The sequence below is a fragment of the Stegostoma tigrinum genome, chromosome 2 (assembly GCF_030684315.1).
Source record: "Stegostoma tigrinum isolate sSteTig4 chromosome 2, sSteTig4.hap1, whole genome shotgun sequence".
Lineage (NCBI taxonomy): Eukaryota > Metazoa > Chordata > Chondrichthyes > Orectolobiformes > Stegostomatidae > Stegostoma > Stegostoma tigrinum.
In genome coordinates, this window is record NC_081355.1 from 25,016,406 (window position 1) to 25,035,411 (window position 19,006).

The window sequence follows — 19,006 nt, forward strand, 5'->3', positions numbered from 1 at the left end:
GGTAATATAGTTGTGATAACAGGGGTAGAGGTCAGGATTTGATCTGATTCACAATGTCAGGACCGGCATTCTAATGGATGATATAAAGTTGATATGGTTGCAGTTACACTGAATCATTCTATCACTGAGGTAAAATGTCGGAATATTAGTAAGAAGGTGGTGGTTTGCATTAAGGCAGATCCATTTGGACAGCATTAAAAATTGTCAAGGAAGTTATGATTCATGTTCTGCATGACAGGCTATTGGATGAGAATGAGATTATATATCAGCGTAGTGTGGCGGTCGCCAGCATTTAAGCCCATTATTAGTTTGCTGGATGTCTGCTGGAGCAAGTCCATTAGTTCTACACCAGACTTTTCTTGATAAACTTTCATTGTCTAATGTGATTGTCCATTTCTCTATCAAGTAATCTGCTTCCTACTTCCAGGAAGCACATTGTGCATACCTAATTTTTCACTGGTTAATGAAACATTTCCTTTTGCCACTTATTTTTAAGCTAATATCCCTAGTCCTTGATCTTTCTCCCAGAGGGAACATTTTCCCTATCCATTCTGTTCAGATGTCTTATGATTTAAGCATCCCAATCGATATTTTCTTAACCTTCTCCGAGGAAGCAGCCCAACTCATTCAATCTATCCAAAAACTAAAAATTCCTTTTCCTTTCTTTCTTATACACTTTTTCCTAATTTGATAAATGTAACAGATAATGATGGAATGGGCTTGATGAAAACACCTCTGTAGTTAAAGTCAAATCATTAATCTAACTGATTCCTCTGTCTAATAAGCAGACAAGTTAAAAATGTGAAGACTAAAATGATGACAGTCTTATCAAGTGTATGGAACACCAGATGCTTTGCAGTGTACATAAGTAGAGCCTTTATTATATAATTGTGGTACTTAGCTATCCACAAATGGTAGAGGCAACAAATTGAATTAAGACATGAATCAACCATGATGCAATTGAATGATGAAACCTGCATGCATAGCTGAATGGCCAACCCACATTCCTACTTGGTTGTCAATTTCCCTTACAAAACTACTCCATTGTGTCTGTGGGCTTCTATTACAGAACTCAGAGTCTCCTTAGTGAAGATCTGAAATCCTTAGCCACTTCCATCTTTGCATTTTACCATCTCCATCTGTACAACATGAATAGAATGTCTGTCTCAACATGAGCAATGCCATGAGAATGCTGCCAGTTATAGAATAAAGACAATGCGGATTCTTTTATTAACCACTTTTAATCTGACTTCAACAGTTGTAACAACAGAACTGTGAATTATTGCAGTAGCACTGTACGACGAAACTAGAACCTCCTGAGGATATAGTTATCAGATCTGCCATCATGACAACTTAAATTAAATAGAACATTACTAATCAAATGTGAAGGCTGATTATTAGATGCACCAGTCCCAAAGACTGGTCATATCTTGAAGCCAATAATACACCTCTAAAATCTGTTTTTCCATACAATCTGTACAGTGTGGAAACAGGCCATTCAGCCCAACAGGCCCAAACTGCCCCTGTGAGGAGCATCCCACCCAGACCCATTCCTCTACAATTGCATTTACCAAATATAACACACCTAACCTGAACATCCCTGGGCACTCTGGACAATTTGGCGTGGCCAATTCACCTACCCTGCACATCTTTGGATTGTGGGAGGAAACCAGAGCACTCGGAGGTAACCCTTGGAGTCACTGGGAGAATGTACAAACTCCACACAGACAGTCACCCAAGGCTGGGAGGGAACCTGGGTCCCGAGTGTTGTGAGGCAGCAGTGCTAACCACCAAGTCACTGTGCCGCCTTCTCTTAAGTTCCTATGAAAAGGCAATTATATTTCTACCGTACACTGGGTATCATTTTGTTTCTTTTTTCCTAGTGAATAAATACATTACCTTTACAACAAAACACATTGCATGTTACTGTGATATTAAAATAAATTTATCAAATGTTACAATGTGGAAGCAGGAGGTACCAATGTTCTGAGTAACTGCAAATTTATGGGCACAAAGGCTTCATTTTGGTAACCAGTAGATCATGTATCTGATATTTGATCAAAACTTTTGATTGTACAATTATTTTGCAATAAAGTCTTGCCAAAAAGGATCACATCCTCAAATTAAAGGAAGAACCATGAACATTATAGGAAACCTCAAAAATGAGTGTCAAAATTAATTTGAGACTCAAATTATAGCACTCTATTTTTTCCTGTTCATTCCTGTAAACATAGACGTGTGCTTACCTAAAGAAAAATGTGGAATTGTTATAGTGCTTTCCATGACCACAGGATATGTAGAACACTTCACAGACACAGAGAATGTCATAAAAGACAATTTGCACACAAGATTTCATAAAAAGAGCCCTGAAATAAATGACCACATAACCTGCTTTAATTGCATACTTTTAGGGTAAATATTAACGAGGTCACTGGAGAGAATACTGTTGCTCCTTTTCAAATATAGACAGAAGATTGTCTCTGATCAAAATACAAAACGGAGCCTTGGATTAACAGATGATCAAGAAGTTGGTATGTTGAGTACTATAGAATATCTTCAGTACTGGTTCAAATGGTAGAAGGTAGAGGGTGGTGGTGGATGGTTGTTTTTCAGACAGGAGGCCTGTGACCAGTGGTGTGCCACAAGGATCAGTCCTGGGTCCACTGCTTTTTTTATTTATATGAATGATTTGGATCTGAACATAGGAGGTATGGTTAGTAAGTTTACAGATGACACCAAAATTGATGGTGTAATGGACAGTGAAAAAGATGACCTCATAATACAACAGGATCTTGATCAGATGGGCCAATGAGCGAAGGATTGGCAGATCAACTTTAATTTAGTTAAATTTAGAGGTGCTGCATTTTGGAAAGGCAAATCAGGGCAGGACTTGTACACTGAATGGTAAGGTCCTGGGGAGTGTTGCTGAAAGAAACCATGGAGTGTAGGTTCATAATTCCTTGAAAGGATAGTCACAGATAGGATACTGAAGATGGTATTTGATATGCTTGCCTTTATTGGTCAGTGCATTGAGTATAGGAATTGGGAGGTCATGTTGTGGCTGTACAGGACATTGGTTAGGCCACTTTTGGACTACTGTATGCAGTTCTGGTCTCCCTGCTGTAGGAGAGATGTTGTGAAACTTGAAAGGTTGTCAAAAAGACTTACAAGTGTGTTGCCAGAGCTGAAGGAGTTGCACTGGAGAGAGGGGCTGAATAGGCTGGGACTTTTTTCTCTGGAGTATTAGAGGCTGAAGGGTGACCTTAGAGGTTTATAAGATCATGAGGGGCACGGATAAGGTGAATAGGTGAGGTCTTTTCCTCAGGGTGGGCAGTCCAAAACTACAGGGCAGAGGTTTAAGGTGGTGGGGGGGAAGATTTAAAATAAAAGGACCTAAAGGGCAATTTTTTGTTTTTACAGAGAGGGTGGTGTATGGAATAAGCTGCTAGAAGAAGTGATCAAGGCTCATACGATTACAACATTGAAAAGGCATCTGGATGGGTAAATGAATAGCAAGGATTAGAAGGATAAGGGCTAAATACAGGCAAATGGGGCTAGATAGCTTTAGGATATCTGGTCAGCACGGACAAGTTGGACAGAAGGATCTGTTTTCATGCTGTAATCTGTGACTATGACTGTCAACTGGACTACTATATAGGTTTTACCTATGGAGTGGTATTTGTAGCCAGGACCTTCCAGTTAAGATGGGCATTACTATTGAACCAGGGTTGGCAGCTGCAATTCAACATCTGAATCCTTCTGGAGTAAACATTGTCATCTGCAGTCTGGGCCCTTAAAAGGTCATACAATTTCCAGCTATGACAGAGCTTTTATTTTATATGCCCATTGCATTGACAAATCTCAATGGCTTCAATATTGCCCACTCACCTCTAAATATCAGTTTTAAAAGTTGTATTGTGCAATTTAGGTTACCATTAGTCACAAAATCTTTATACTGAATCAAGAATCACTGCATGATTAGCTTGGAAAAAGTGTGACTAGCTTGACTTTAAAGTAAAATGATCACTTGACAATTAGACTGAGTAAATAAAATATATCTATATATGGGACACAGTAATTTTTAAGTAAAAGCTTTTTATTTGTTATATTCTATTGTATTTCCACACTTCCACTGAAATTGAATCAAAATTGATCATAATGTTTTTTGTATAGAATGTATCTTCTACATCAAGTACACTTGAAATAGGTCTTTACAGTCACAGGTATCAGCAATTGCTCAAAAATTATTTCTGCCAGGATTGCTTTTCAATTAACTTCTGGTCACCATGAAAGGTATGTACATAGTTAATTATCCACTTTAGTCAATTGTTTACACATTCACTCTACTTATTACAGTTTCAGCTTTGGCTTCTGACAGATTTTATTATTTGTTGATGGGATAAGTACATCGGTAGCATGGCTGGCATTTATTGGCCATCCCTCATTGCCCAGAGGGCAGTTGACAGTCTGTGGGTCTGGCGTTCATATGTAAGCCATACCAGGTAAGGATAGCGGATTTCTTTCTCTAAATGACATTAGCGAACTAGACAATTCTTGACAATCGACAACCGTTTCATAGTGATCATTAGACTCACTTCTTTTATATTGAATTTAAATTCCACCATCTGTCCTGAAGGGATTTGAACCTGGGGCCCCTGAAAATTCTGGGTGTGTGGATTAATAATCTAGTGATAACATTGATGCCTTTTCCTCTTCCCAGTGCTGCCTCAATCTTTCCAAAGATTAGGTTTTTTTGGAGAATATGTTGCTGCGAGCCCTAGCTACTTTTCTTGTGCTATCCTAACAAACTCAATTCATTAAATCTGCAGAGATTGTAGAAACTGCCGATGCTGGAGTCTGAGATAGCAACGTGTGGAGCTGGATGAACAAAGCAGGCCAGGCAGCATCAGAGGAGCAGAAAAGCTGACATTTTGGGTCTCGACCCTTTTTAAGAAAAGATCCAGACCCGAACGTCAGCTTTCCTGCTCCTCTGACGCTGCCTGGCCTGCTGTGTTCATCCAGCTCCACACCCTGCTATCTCATTAAATCTGCAGTTTGTCTGAAGAGCAATAAAGTCATAATTTAGCATCCACAAAATTGCCATTCGATTACCCTGCTGGTGGAAGCAAAATTTTCACTGCTTCTATAGACATCAATTGTAAAATGTCTTTGTCAAAGGTAATAGCCAGCATTTCTTGACTGGCAATGAGACCTCTATTCCATCATTAAAGTCAAATATTATGAAAGCAAAGAAAGTAATTAGGTCAAAAGTAAAGATTCAAATAAACAGCAACATTACAAGACCAGCTCATGTTTTTCTTGTCACCACTGTAACATGTTAGACTCACATACATGCTGGTGAAACAGAAACACTGAAATACAATCAAGTCAGAAATCTGCCATTTAAATGCTGAATTGTGAAGGTTAATACACAATTTTTGAACTGCATTGGTGTTTGGGGTCTGGACAAATAACAAAATGAAGAGTTTGAAATATTTGTCAGGGCCTCATGTACTGTTAGCTCCATGTTTTAAAAGAAACATTAATGACAAGCATAAGAGATAACAAAGTGTGGGGCTGGATGAACACAGTAGGCCAAGCAGCATCTTAGGAGCACAAAAACTGACATTTCAGGCCTAGATCCTTCATCAGAAAAGGGGGATGGGGAGAGGATTCTGAAATAAACAGGGAGAGAGAGGGAGGTGGACCGAAGATGGATAGAGGAGAAGGTACGTAGAGAAGAGAGGATAGGTGGGGAGGTAGGGAGGGGATAGGTCAGTCCAGGGAGGACGGACAGGTCAAGAGAGCGGGATGAGGTTAGTAGGTAGGAAATTGAGGTGTGGCTTGAGGTGGGAGGAGGGGATAGGTGAGAGGAAGGACAGGTTAGGCAAGCGGGGACGAGCTGGGCAGGTTTTGGGATGCAGTGGGGGGAGGGGAGATTTTGAAGCTGGTGAAATCCACAGACAGACATCAGTCTTCCTGAAAATTCCAAATAAGGTAATATCAAATTGATGCTATTCTTTCGCCTCTAGCAGGTTGCTAATTAAACTCTTGCTGCTTCAGAGACAACCATTCTGCTGTGGCTAAAATGTACAATAGTGTTGAGCAAGTCACATGCTGAAGCTTCTAATTATGCGCAGCTTCTTTTAGACCCGAGGCATTGGCTTAGATCTCCCTCAAACACTTCCTTTCATTAATTGCTAAATTTATGTTTGATTGCATTTTAAAACAAGTTAATTGTTAAAGTGAGTAAAACAACTACAAAAACGCAACCAGTTTTGGTAAGCGTACAAAAGCTACATGCTTCATTAACACTTATACAACTGTGCCTTCCAACACAAGCTCTTGACCAACTAGAAATAGAAAGGCAGCAGGGTTAACAATATGGGTCTGGAGGATATGGATGTGGAAACAGAAGATCCAGTTGTCTTACATTCGCAAAGCTGCAGAGAACAAGGTTCTACTGAGAAAATTTGAGGTCAAAGGTTCAAATTAAAACATAAGAACGTCATTGGTACTACCAAAGCTACATCCAAGTTAGTACAGTACATCAGAGTTCATCATGCTCTGATGAAGGGTCTAGGCCCGAAACGTCAGCTTTTGTGCTCCTGAGATGCAGCTTGGCCTGCTGTGTTCATCCAGCTTCACATTTTATTATCTTGGATTCTCCAGCATCTGCAGTTCCCATTATCACAAAATTCAGCTCCATATTGCTTCAGTTCCTTCTATTCCTGATGCTTTGAAGTCAGAAAATTGTAGAAAATCCCCCTGGTCCCATTTGGTCACAACAGAACAGGCAGATAATGATATCAAGCAGCTGTAACACTGATCTGCTTCATTTTGGACCAAAGAGGTCCAGTTATCAAACTGAGTCACTATAAAATAGGCATACTTCAGCGGCACATAGAACTGCTTCATCTGCATTTTTTTAAAGCTAACCATTCCAATTGTTTTTAACATGCTGTTACTGGTGCAACATTAGTGGGAGCACTGAATTCCGAACTCATGGAGATGTCCTATAACCAGTTTGGATTTTCAAATGACCACTACTGGAGATCAGGGGAGTTGATTGGCTTTTCGGGAGAAACTGCTTTCGTAATGTGGGGTAAAGTAGCAGAGTCTCTTGCGCTGCAGCATAACTTAGAAATTAACCACAGGCAACAAGATGAGAAACAATCCATAGAAAGAGGTGGTGGCTCCCAGTAGGAGGTCCCATCCACCAAGAACCTCCAGGGAGCATTGCTTTAACTCCACCTCAGCCATGTGAGGTACTTGACTTTCACTAAGAGGTGGCCATTGACTGTACCACTTTTTAATAACTCTACCTGCAGTGCCTGAAGGCCAGTAGCTGCCAAGGTCACTTATAATACTGAATCTCTACAGCAGTGGGGGCAAGAATTATTAGCAAATTATTGTAGTTAGCTATCCATTGTTGCATCAAGAAGGTCACAGAAGCCCTGTACAGAGGGAAAAAAAGTCTTCACAGTTTCAAGGAGAAGATGGAGGATGTGATTTAACCAGGCTCAGGTTTCTCAATGATGCAGAATATCATCAACCGAGTGTGACTGGTTCTGTGAGCTTTACATGATGTCAAGGATACATCTTATAATCGCAATGTCTATCACTCCTGTTAGTATGCCACTACGCCCTTAAGATCTTTCTGATGAATTCCCTTTATCCTGCTGGTACTCATGATATATTCATCTTGAATCAGTTAATGTTATGTTTTCTTGGTCCACTAGTCAGTCAGAGCCGGTCGTTGGGTGACAGGGACACTTCCTCAATATTTGACAAATGACTCTTCTCAATCACCCGACTCCTCTCAAGACTGTACACTTATAATGCAGGCCATTGGTTAGTCTGTAAAGTCCTGAAGAAAGCCACGATTGTGTTAAAATACTGATTTTACTGCCTGGGCTACTCAGGGAACTCTTTTGTACTAACTGGTGCATATCTCCAGTCTTGTGGTGGTCTGTTATGTTCTCATCCATTGCAGAGATTTGGTTGCAGGGAAATATGCCAGCGTGTTTGACATTTTGGAAAACAAACAGGAATAATGAAAAAGAGGTAAAAATGTGTATGTGGGAACTGGAGCATCTCGGATTATAAAGGAATACAAGGGTACAATAGTGAGGATGGATCATTCTTTATAAAATAGCGTTCATTTTTTAAGACTGTGTTTTCCATCCTTGTTTTGAAGAGTGCAAACACAAAAAGCCTCATCTTCTCATCTCCATTTAGCAATGTTTAAGTTCGGCACTACCAAGCATTAATTTGAAATTGTTCTTGTTCAAATGGAAGCTTGTGGCTTTATTCTATTAGTAACTACTTGGGATCTCAAACTTTATCTGTTTTAAATAAAAAAAGTTACAAATCCCTAACCGGATTGTAACAAACTTTGCAATCTTGTTGGGGATTGTAACATGGAATGTAATTTGAACTAGTAAAGAAGATTTCCGAAAGAAAATACTGAACTAGAAATCAACAAATCCCTGGAACCTGATGGCCAGCATTCAAGACTTTCAAAAGTGGATGCTTTGGTTCTGATCCTCGAATAGTTTCTAGGCTCTGGATGGGAATGTTGTGATGTAACTATCTAAAGTAGGCTTAAGAAAAGAAAATCAGGTAACTATTGATCCACATGCTTAACATTAGTTGTTTCGAAAATGCTCAGATCTAACATTATGAAAATGGTAACAGGGAATCAAAGGACAATTAGTTAAACTTAATGTGGTTTATGCAAGAAAATTGTGTTCACGAGTTGGAGTTTGACAAAATGACTAGCACAGCAGATAAAAGAGAAACAATGGATGTAACAAATTTGCCTTTCAATAAATATTCAGTAAGATGTTTAATGAGAAGCTGAAACACAAGATAAGGATTCATGGGTTTGTATATAATTTATCAGCAAAGGTGTACAATTAAAGGATAGAAGCCATAAAGTATTAATAGACAGGCAATTTTCAGGTTGGCAGGCAATTACTAGAACAGTGCAGTGGTTTTACCTGTTATAATGTGATTTAATGGATTTGATGAAGGAACAAGTGTAACTTATCCAAGTATGCTCATCTTACAAAGCTATGTGAGAAGGTAAGTTGTAAGGAGGACACAATCTACATAAATATATAGAAAAGTTGAGGGAGTTAGAAAGAAAGTGAAATTGAATAGAATGAGGAGTTATTCACTTTGGTAGTAAGAATAGAAGAAAAGTGTATTTCTTAAAAAAAAACTGAAAGCCTTAGTCATATTGATAGTCAGAAATCTAAATGCCTCCTACATAAAACACAGCAAGCAAATAAGTCAAATTATAATCTGACCAATATTGTAAATCACTTGGAGTACAAGAGTAAGGAACTATAGCTGCTATTGCAAAATCCTTTGTGATACTGGAACAAGCATACTGTGCAGTGCTTTGACCCCAATAGGACATATTTTCATTGGATGAAGGGCAACAAAGGCTCATTCGAATGGACGGGAAGTTATTCAATGATGAGTCAGTGAGTAAAATAGATTTATAGTTTTGGAGCTCAGAAGAACAAGAGATGACCTCATTTATTGTGAGGGCTCACAAAATAGATGCTGAGGGATCATTTCTCTTGTCTAGAAACTGGAATGAGCAAACAAAGTCTGAGGATAAAGAATCATCATGTCAGACAGAATTTTGAATCTCTGGAATGTTCGACCACAAACGGGTTGTGGATATTCTGTCACTGAGCATATTCAAGACTAAGATTATAGATGCGTAGAAGCTAATGAAATCAAAAGATGTGGAGATCAGTCAGGAAAACAGAGCTGGAATGAATATTTCATAACTTTATTATATGTCAGAGGGGCTCTGGGGTCATTACACCTAGCCCTGTTCGTATTTATCATCTTCTTAATGCAATCATAGTCCTCCCGGGTTTTCTTTCAAGTAACACACAATTCTGACTCGGCCATATAGTCAACATACCTTTATAATCCAAATCCTGTAATTTCCTCATTGATAGTACTGTGGGAATACTTTTATCACAGACTAGAGCAGTTCATTAAGATGCCTTAGAACCACAGTTTCAATGGCAATAAATTTTAGCATCTCTGAGTGTACTGAGGCAACCTTTTAAAAAAATTAACCTCTGACAGAAATCCACAAGGACACCAAACTAAAACCTAATTACTTACATTAAATTGCCAATCCCAAGGGGCGAGGAATAGTTGTGCACAGTTAAAAGAGATTAGGCGTCATACCGATAGTTAGCCAGTAATTGCAGATATCAAAGAAATAAATAAATATCTGGAATCTTTTCAAATTACAAAAGGCACTACATTTACAATAATAGCTATATGCATACAATAGTCACCAAATTTCCTCAGACAGCAGCTTCCAAACCCACAAATACTACCATCTTTTAGAACAATGGAGGCAAATACATGGGAATATCACTATCTGCAAGATCCCCTCAAAGCCACTCAAAATTCTGGATTGGAAGTATATCATTTAGTACCACTGGCTCAAAAGCCTGAAACACTTTCTCTAACAGCATTGTGGGAGTACCTGCAACAAGTAAACTGCAGCAATTCCAGAAGACACCTCACCACAATCTTCAAGGACAACAAGGTATTGGTAATGTCACATCCCATGAATGAATTTCAGAAAAAGCACCATTCTGGAGAACAGCTTAAGTGATGATATTTCAAAACATTTTATTGAAAATAAGAATGCTAATTTTGGATGATATTTTAAACTGGGTTATAAATTAGCAATATGAAAGATAATGCAAGATTCTCATTTTTCTGCCAGACTATTTTTACTGCATCTCATATAGCAATGACAATAGCAAACAATGAGCATGTTTCACAACCAAACATTCTTAATTGCAATTGTTCAAAAACAACTTTCATTTACACATCACCTTTGACGCAATTAAAACTCCTCAAAAAATTCACACAAGTGTTACCAGAAAAATATTTGACATTACACTACATATAGAAATATTAAAATGGCAGTATTGATCACAATTTTTGGGTTTTAAATAATGCCCTAGAAGGAAAAACAGAAATGATGCTACATAGAAATCTACATATGAACATATACATGTACAAATCAGAAGTAGGTCAGGGAGGGCATACCAGGAGTGTGGTTGCTCATGTTGTAACAATGAAAAGTGGGGATGCGCAAGACATCAAAATTCAAATGTCCAGAGATCTCAGAAGGTTGTAGTGCTGAAGGTTATAAAGATGACGGGCAATACCATCAAGCGTTATAAAATCAATGTTGGGAATTTTATATCAGTGATATTTTTAAACCAGGAACATAGAACATTACAGCACAGTACAGGCACTTTGGCCCTCGATGTTGTGTCAACTTGTCATACCGATCTCAAGCCCATCTAACCTACACTATTCCATGTACGTCCATATGCTTGTCCAATGACGACTTAAATGTACCTAAAGTTGGCGAATCTACTACCGTTGCAGGCAAAGCGTTCCATTCCCTTACTACTCTCTGAGTAAAGAAACTACCTCTGACATCTGTCCTATATCTTTCACCCTCAATTTAAAGCTAGGAACTAGTATAAGTAAATAAGTACAGATGATAGATGAGTTGGACCGGTAGAGTTCCAGTCATTTTCACAGTACACAGCAACCAGTAGCTGACAAACCATCACTAAATTAGCTGAGAGTATTGTTCTGTGAGCAAACAAAGTTTGGATCAATCGGAAAAGGATAAACATTCAATGTATGCTGGCTTAATATAAACAAGAATACCTTCAATATCAAAGGTGTCAGCCATGATGGGAGCCATTTGCATTTCTGATTTAAAATGCTGTACATTCCAGTACCACTCTAGACACTTCAGCAGAAAATTTAGAGTGATATTCTGCAGCATTATTGAAGAAATGCTACATCACTGAAGGTACCATAAGACCATTAAACTATTAGACAGAGGAGCAGAAGGTGGTCATTTAGGGCATGATGCCTGCTATGCCACTCAATGAGATAATGGCTAACCTGACAATCCTCACCTCACTTAAGATAACTAAGTGTGAAGCTGGATGAACACAGCAGGCCAAGCAGAGTCTCAGGAGCACAAAAGCTGACATTTAGGGCCTAGACCCTTCATCAGAGAGCTTTTGTGCTCCTGAGATGCTGCTTGGCCTGCTGTGTTCATCCAGATTCACACTTTGTTATCTTGGATTCTCCAGCATCTGCAGTTCCCATTATCTCTCATCCTCACCTCACTTTCCTGCTTTATCCACATGCCCTTCATTCCTTTAATAATAGTTAGAAGCCTAGTTATAGCAACTTTGAACATAGTTAAAGGACCCAGCCTCAACTACCTTCTATGATAACAAATTCCATAGAATCAACTATCGAGAGGAAAACTCCTCTTCATTTCTGCCATAAATGGAAGATCCCTCACTGAAATTATGCCTTCTGGTCCTAGATTATCCCACAAGGGGAAACAATCTTTTCACATCTACCCTGTCAAACCCCTTAAAAATTTTTAAATATTACATATTGCTCTGAACTGTGGCTTTCAATAGTGTTTCCTTACTTACATAACATTCAACTTTGCTATTCTTCCCACCAAAGTGCATAACCTCACATTTTCCCACATTGTATATCATCTGAAAAGTTTCTGCCAGCTCACTTAACCTGTGTGTATCCCTCAAAACTCTTTATGCCATCCTCACTATTTGTATTCCTACCTATTTTCATGTTATTTGCAAACTTGGCAATACAGTGCATTCACTTCTGTCACCCAAATTACTGATACACTTTATCTGCAATTGTGGCCTCAGCATTGATCTGTCACGCTGAGTTATGGGTTGTTTTACTGAAAATGACTGCTTTATCCCAATGCTGTCTTTTATTAGCTAGCTAATCCTCCATCCATGCTAATATACTACCCCCAACACCATGGACTACCACCTTTTATTAAGCTTAAAGAGATCTTCTTGGACATCTAAAAATATTGCATCTACTGGTGCCCCTCTATCTAAATGGCTAGTAACCTCAAAAAAACAGGAATAATGTCCGTCTTCCCTGGACTGACCTATCCCCTCCCTACCTCCCCACCTACACTCTCTCCACCTATCTTCTTTACTCTCCATCTTCGGTCCGCCTCCCCCTCTCTCCCTATTTATTCCAGTTCCCTCTCCCCATCCCCCTCTCTGATGAAGGGTCTAGGCCCGAAACGTTAGCTTTTGTGCTCCTGAGATGCTGCTTGGCCTGCTGTGTTCATCCAGCCTCACATTTTATTATCTGGGAATAACTTTACGATGTTTTTACTTTGAGATCATTTATTAAAATTGTCTTGATCCCTGGGTGGATCCACAAAACATTGTTCTAGAAATCTAATCCAGATATATTTTATGAATTCTTCCTCGTGGCTATCTCTTCCAACCTGATTTTTCCAATCTACATGATGATTAAAGTCACCTATGACTGTTTTGGATGAAACATTAAACTGAGTGCAACTTGTTAAAGTAGTTGTACAACCATCTTGGACACAGATTTGGAAATATCTATAAAGTAAATTGAAACTACCTAAGCATAACTTCTACCAAATCGACCTGCAACAATATTTAATAGTTGTACCAGAGATACGGCTAAAAGACTCTGATTAGAGTATCGTGCTTCACACGGGAAACTTGAAAATGGAGTAGACAGCATCTGTGTAAAGATATTTCAGTACATTATTGCCATGAGATTGAAGGATTGTGGTTATGCTGCCCATTAAATAGTAACTAAACCCAATATTTAAGCACTATATCTCATGAAATTATTCACTTTTCAGTAAAATTTTAATGTGGGCTCTTATTATGATTAAAGAGTGCTGTACTGGCTTACTTGGGATATTAGAGTTCTGTCATCATTTGCTAAAGGAAGCCATTATGGTTTTTGATGAGTATTGCAAATATGCAAAGTCCGAATGGAACAATCACATCATACAATATAGTAAGTTCTGAACAGGAAATATTCTCATCAAAAGTGGAGCTGTCAAGGTCTTCTCTGAACTACTCAGTTAATAATGCTTTTTAGAAGATATTGAGATTACTCATGCAACCTAATGTGCCAGAAATAACAAAAAGGTGTTCTTGCTCAAATTCGGGCATTGTATGAACATTGTTAATTAGGATATAAATAATTTCCTGACAAAAATTATGAGAACAAAAACATTGATATACAGTTTGAATATAGTAACAAATTTAAAGCAAAAGCTTCTCCTTTCAATTCTGTCATTTACTCATAATATTCTATTGAGAAAAGATTTGTCATTACATCCCAGGAAACTAAAGTCATCTTGACAAGAAAAGTAGGAAATAGCATTGACATCAGCAAAAATAATGATAAAGTGGGAAATGTAATCAAAGATTAGAATTTAATATATCTTCATTTCTAGTTTAAGTGGAGGAGTTGAAAACTAGACAGCAAAATTTTAAGGAGAGAGGAGAAAGATTTAGAAGACACCTGAAGGGTATCTCTGTCACAGAGAGATGGTTCATATGTGAAATGAATTGCCAGAGGAAGTGGTTGATGCAGGTAAAGTTAGAACATTTAAAAAGACATTTGTACATGAACAGAAAGGGCTCACAGGGATATGGGCCAAATGCAGGCAAAGGGGACTAGTTTAGTTTGGGAAACCTGGTCAGAATGGATGTGTTGGACCGAAGGGTCTGCTTCAGTGCTGTATGGCTCTATGACTCTATTTTGTAGTGCAGTAAAAGATTGTACATGGCTTACACTACAACATTGATGTAAAACAAAAATTACAGTTATCGCCGTACAAATCTGACCGTAGCTCTGGCTGAACTTGTCACAGAAAAGGTTTATTAGGTTATATAGGGGCACCTGTGTTGTTAAATAATCTACATAATGATTTCTCACCTCCAAACACTAGAATCTCTGTTACAGAAATAATTCAGCATCTTAACTGGCAGCAATTGCAATTCGTGCGTACAGTTCAAAGAATTAAAAATTATTTTTTTCTTCTTTTTGTATTAGTGCTTTTAAAACATGACTGAACGAGAAATCTATTCATTTCACAACGTAAGATTACCTCCTGATGTTGGCAAAGCCATGGGGTAGGACTGGTGGCAAAATCAGCAAAGGTGTCTTTGGCCATTCACATGCTCTTTCGGCTGAGGAAAGAATATATAAAGAAGATGAATAAGGTTACAGGCAAAAGCAGAATGGATAAAATGCTAATGCAGAAAAAATAAAGTAATATATTACAACTCTAGGTTTTTCTTTCAAATGCCCATCAACATATGCAGTTTGTTTATTTTTAAGCATTTTCCATAATATTGATGTGAATTTCTCCTATAAAAAGAATGCTTTTAGTCTGTACAAAGAGTACTACTTAATGCTTTGTTTCCTAATCATTGTGCATTCCAAAAGGAAGTACAATGACAGGATTGAAAAATTACAGGAAATCTTTTTGCAACATTGCATAAGATTAAATTTACAAAAACAAACTTAACTGAATGCATGTTACTTTTCACTGCTTTTAAAATTGTCTGGATGTGAAATTTATAATTAGCCAAATTAGTCCAGGGAGACACTGCAAAGAAATCATTCTTTGCACCTTTCAATATTTGCCTGAAGAATAGCATATAGTATGGATTAGCATAGCTTTCTGGATCAGGAATATCACATCAGTCAGTAACCTGATGGGCAAATGACAGGTAAAATAAACAACTGTCTGATGGGTATATGTATTCATGTAGGTAAAACCAGATCTTACATTGTAGTGAATCGTGTAGGCTTTGTGTTGAATACTATATTACAGACATCCAATTGTTGTTAACTGGATTCTTTTTTCAACAATGATGGGTCTATCTTTGTTAAAAGGAATTATGAAACAGGTTGAACAATTATTAATTGAGTGTCCACTGAATACAATAACATAACTCCATGGTTTGAAAAGTCTGCATTTTCCGATAAGGTATTTTACAACCACATTATGAATGCGCATTGTTGGATTTATCTGAACTAATTTTGTTTAAAAACTCGGCATATTTGAACATCCAGATGATTTAACACAGTTGAGGACTGAATATCCTCTTGAAATATCAGATCTATTTTGTTATTAAATGAAAAAAGTAGGAGTTTCTGGCTCCAGCACAATTCAAACAAAAATTGGCCAAACCAATACATTTTTAGTACAAATTATATCCACTGCAATTTCAGCTTGCACAATATTTTGCACTGATTTAATAAAACCTCACTTGAGTCAGTTTCTCCTATAAATACGGGGTGGCATGGTGGCTCACTGGTTAGCACTGCTGCCCCAAAGTGCCAGGGACCCAGGTTTGATCCCAGCCTTGGGTGATTTTCTGTGTGGAGTTTGCACAATCTCCCGGTGTCTGCGTGGGTTTCCTCTGAGTGCTCTGGTTTCCTCCCACAGTACAAAGATGTGTAGATTAGGTGGATTGACCACGGTAAATTGCCCCTAGTGTTCAGGGGTGTGTAGATTGGGTGGGGTATAGGGAGATGGGTCTGGGTGGGATGCTCCAAGGGTCATTGGGACTTGTTGGGCCAAAGGATCTGTTTCCACACTGTAAGGATTCTACGATTCTCAATTGTAATATCTTCAGAACAAATCATCAACATTGTGGCTTTCTGTTAACTGGTGATTTGACATGCCCATGTATATGAGTCCTCATGGTACTTAAAATTAAGTATTTTTTGAAAGATTAATGGCACCAATAGGCGTAACTTCACAAGGTTTTAAATATATAATCACTTTCTTCATTTACAAAGAAACCGAGTACAGCACAACTCCATGAATCATTTTGCTTCCAAAAATGCTTATTAATAATTAGTTTACCCATAGGTGATGAACTATGAAGTCTGATTAAATTCTTTTTATATGTAGAATCCATTTTCAGCTCTATTAATAAAACTGCACGACCTTCGGTCTACAATATTTCAAGCATATTTTATAAATACAACTTATTTTTAGAAATGTTGCCTGTTAGTGCTGGTTCATTGACAATTTTATGATACCACTATGTACATACAGTATATGTTTCAGAAGGTTTGCAATGTGGATATCTTTGCAGGTCAAAAACACTGGACTGCACATCTGGAACTCATAATGAGCCAAACTATTTTATTCCCCTTTGCTAACATACATATGTCTACAAACGGTCACAAGAGAGAGCTACCACACACCCCACTTCATAAGGGGTTACACAAAAGTTCAAATTACATAGTCATACAGCATGCAAAGAGACCTTCCGTCCAATTTGTCCATGCCAATAGAGTTTCCCCAAACTAAACTAATTCTATTTGCTTGCATTTGGCCTGTATCCCCCTAAATCCTCCCAATTCATGGGCCTATTTAAATGTCTTTTAAATGTTGTCACTGTTCCTGGATCTACCACTTCCTTGTTCCATAGAACATAAATATATTGTTTCTTTTCACTTGTTTACAAACCCAACCTGACCACTGGTTTCCTATTCCTAAGAGGATAGATATTTCCTTGTCAAACTTTATGAATATGGAAAGGACCCTGACTCATTTTGTCTTGAATCTGAGAAGAAGACTTTTCCACCCGAAACAGTTCTTGATTTTGCCTTTTATCGTTTGAATTTTCCACTTCAAACAAATCTGTCAAACACTGACCACAATCTGAACTGGTTTCAAGCAGAGCTTGTTAACAAAGTGTGGAGCTGGATGAACACAGCAGGCCAAGCAGCATCTGTGTTCATCCAGCTCCACACTTTGTTATCTTGGATTCTCCAGCATCTGCAGTTCTAATTATCACTCAGCAGAGCTTGTGTTGGGGTAATTTTTGTACACAACATTTTTCTCTCTCAACTCTCCACTTCATTGGATTCATTTGATTCACGCCAAATTATTCCTCGTTCTAAACCTCTTAAAAGGTAAAACTTGATCCATATGTATAGACCTACCCTGTCAGGGAAAATATGTTAGCCAAATATGTGTGATGCCGACATATATTTGTAACTCTATCTAGTATCTGCTTTAGTTATTTCTGACGATAGTCTTTCACTTTAATCTTCTGGTTCAACTGCAGACTTATTTTTCTCACACTACCTTAACTATGACTCTTATTTGCTAAATGTAGCTACATTGAGAAAAATCATTCTATGTTGGCCTTCTAAGAATGAATTAACTTGGTGCTCTGTCAGTAGCAGACTGAAGTATCTTTTGATAAATAAACAAAGCATACACTTGTCTATCATTCAATGACATTGGATGTTTCTTCCAACTTGGAACTAGTGCTACTTTAACAACAGTAAGTTTAACAATTTATCCTACATATTACTGTGCTTCATTTGAAGCATCATGGTGTGGTTTTACCCTATTTATTCTTATGAAATTTGAAAATTCCTCAAACAAAACTGACATCATTGGGCAGACAAAATTTCTTCTGTGAATACAAGCTACAAACAACCTGGTCCTGAAGCAAACCAGGTACTACAGCCACATCACCTTCGTTAGTATCTGCCTATGGAACCAGATCATCCCCAATGGACTCACCTCCATTGCCTTCCTACTTACCTCATCCCCTTGACCTGTCCATCTTCCCCGGACTGACCTATCCCCTCCCTACCTCCCCAACAACACTCTTTTTCTGGCTCTATCCCTGCCTCTTTAACTTGTCTGTCTCCTCTCCACCTATCTTCTCCTCTATCCATCTTTGATCCGCCTCCCCCTCTCTCCTGATTTATTTCAGAGCCCTCTCCCCCTCCCCCTCGTCCTTTTCTGATGAAGGGAAGAGGCCCGAAACGTCAGCTTTGGTGCTCCTAAGATGCTGCTTGGCCTGCTGTGTTCATCCAGCTCTACACTTTGTTATCTGGGAAATATGTCTAGAGTTTTGTGAGTTGCTGTTCAATTAATAGGAAAGCCTTCAAACTATTCTACATGTGGCTTTCTGTCACAATTAATAGTTGTTGCCCTCCAAGTTTTCTGGAATCTATATGCAGTGCCTGGCACTCTACAACTGGCTAGTTCCATGATTGCAAAATATCAATGCTGGCTTCT

General features: G+C 38.3%; 1 protein-coding gene across 6 annotated transcripts in view; it reads right to left on the reverse strand.

Moving 5' to 3' along the window:
• The window catches only part of LOC125448871 (catenin delta-2-like), a 1,175,930-nt gene that overhangs the window by 918,307 nt on the left and 238,617 nt on the right, over nucleotides 1–19,006 (reverse strand). For all 6 annotated transcript variants that reach the window (XM_059652900.1, XM_059652905.1, XM_059652902.1 and 3 more), the window contains exon 2: nucleotides 15,047–15,128. In XM_059652900.1, the coding sequence (XP_059508883.1) occupies nucleotides 15,047–15,068 (22 nt within the window). In that variant the 5' untranslated portion in view covers nucleotides 15,069–15,128. The remainder of the gene's footprint in view (nucleotides 1–15,046; nucleotides 15,129–19,006) is intronic.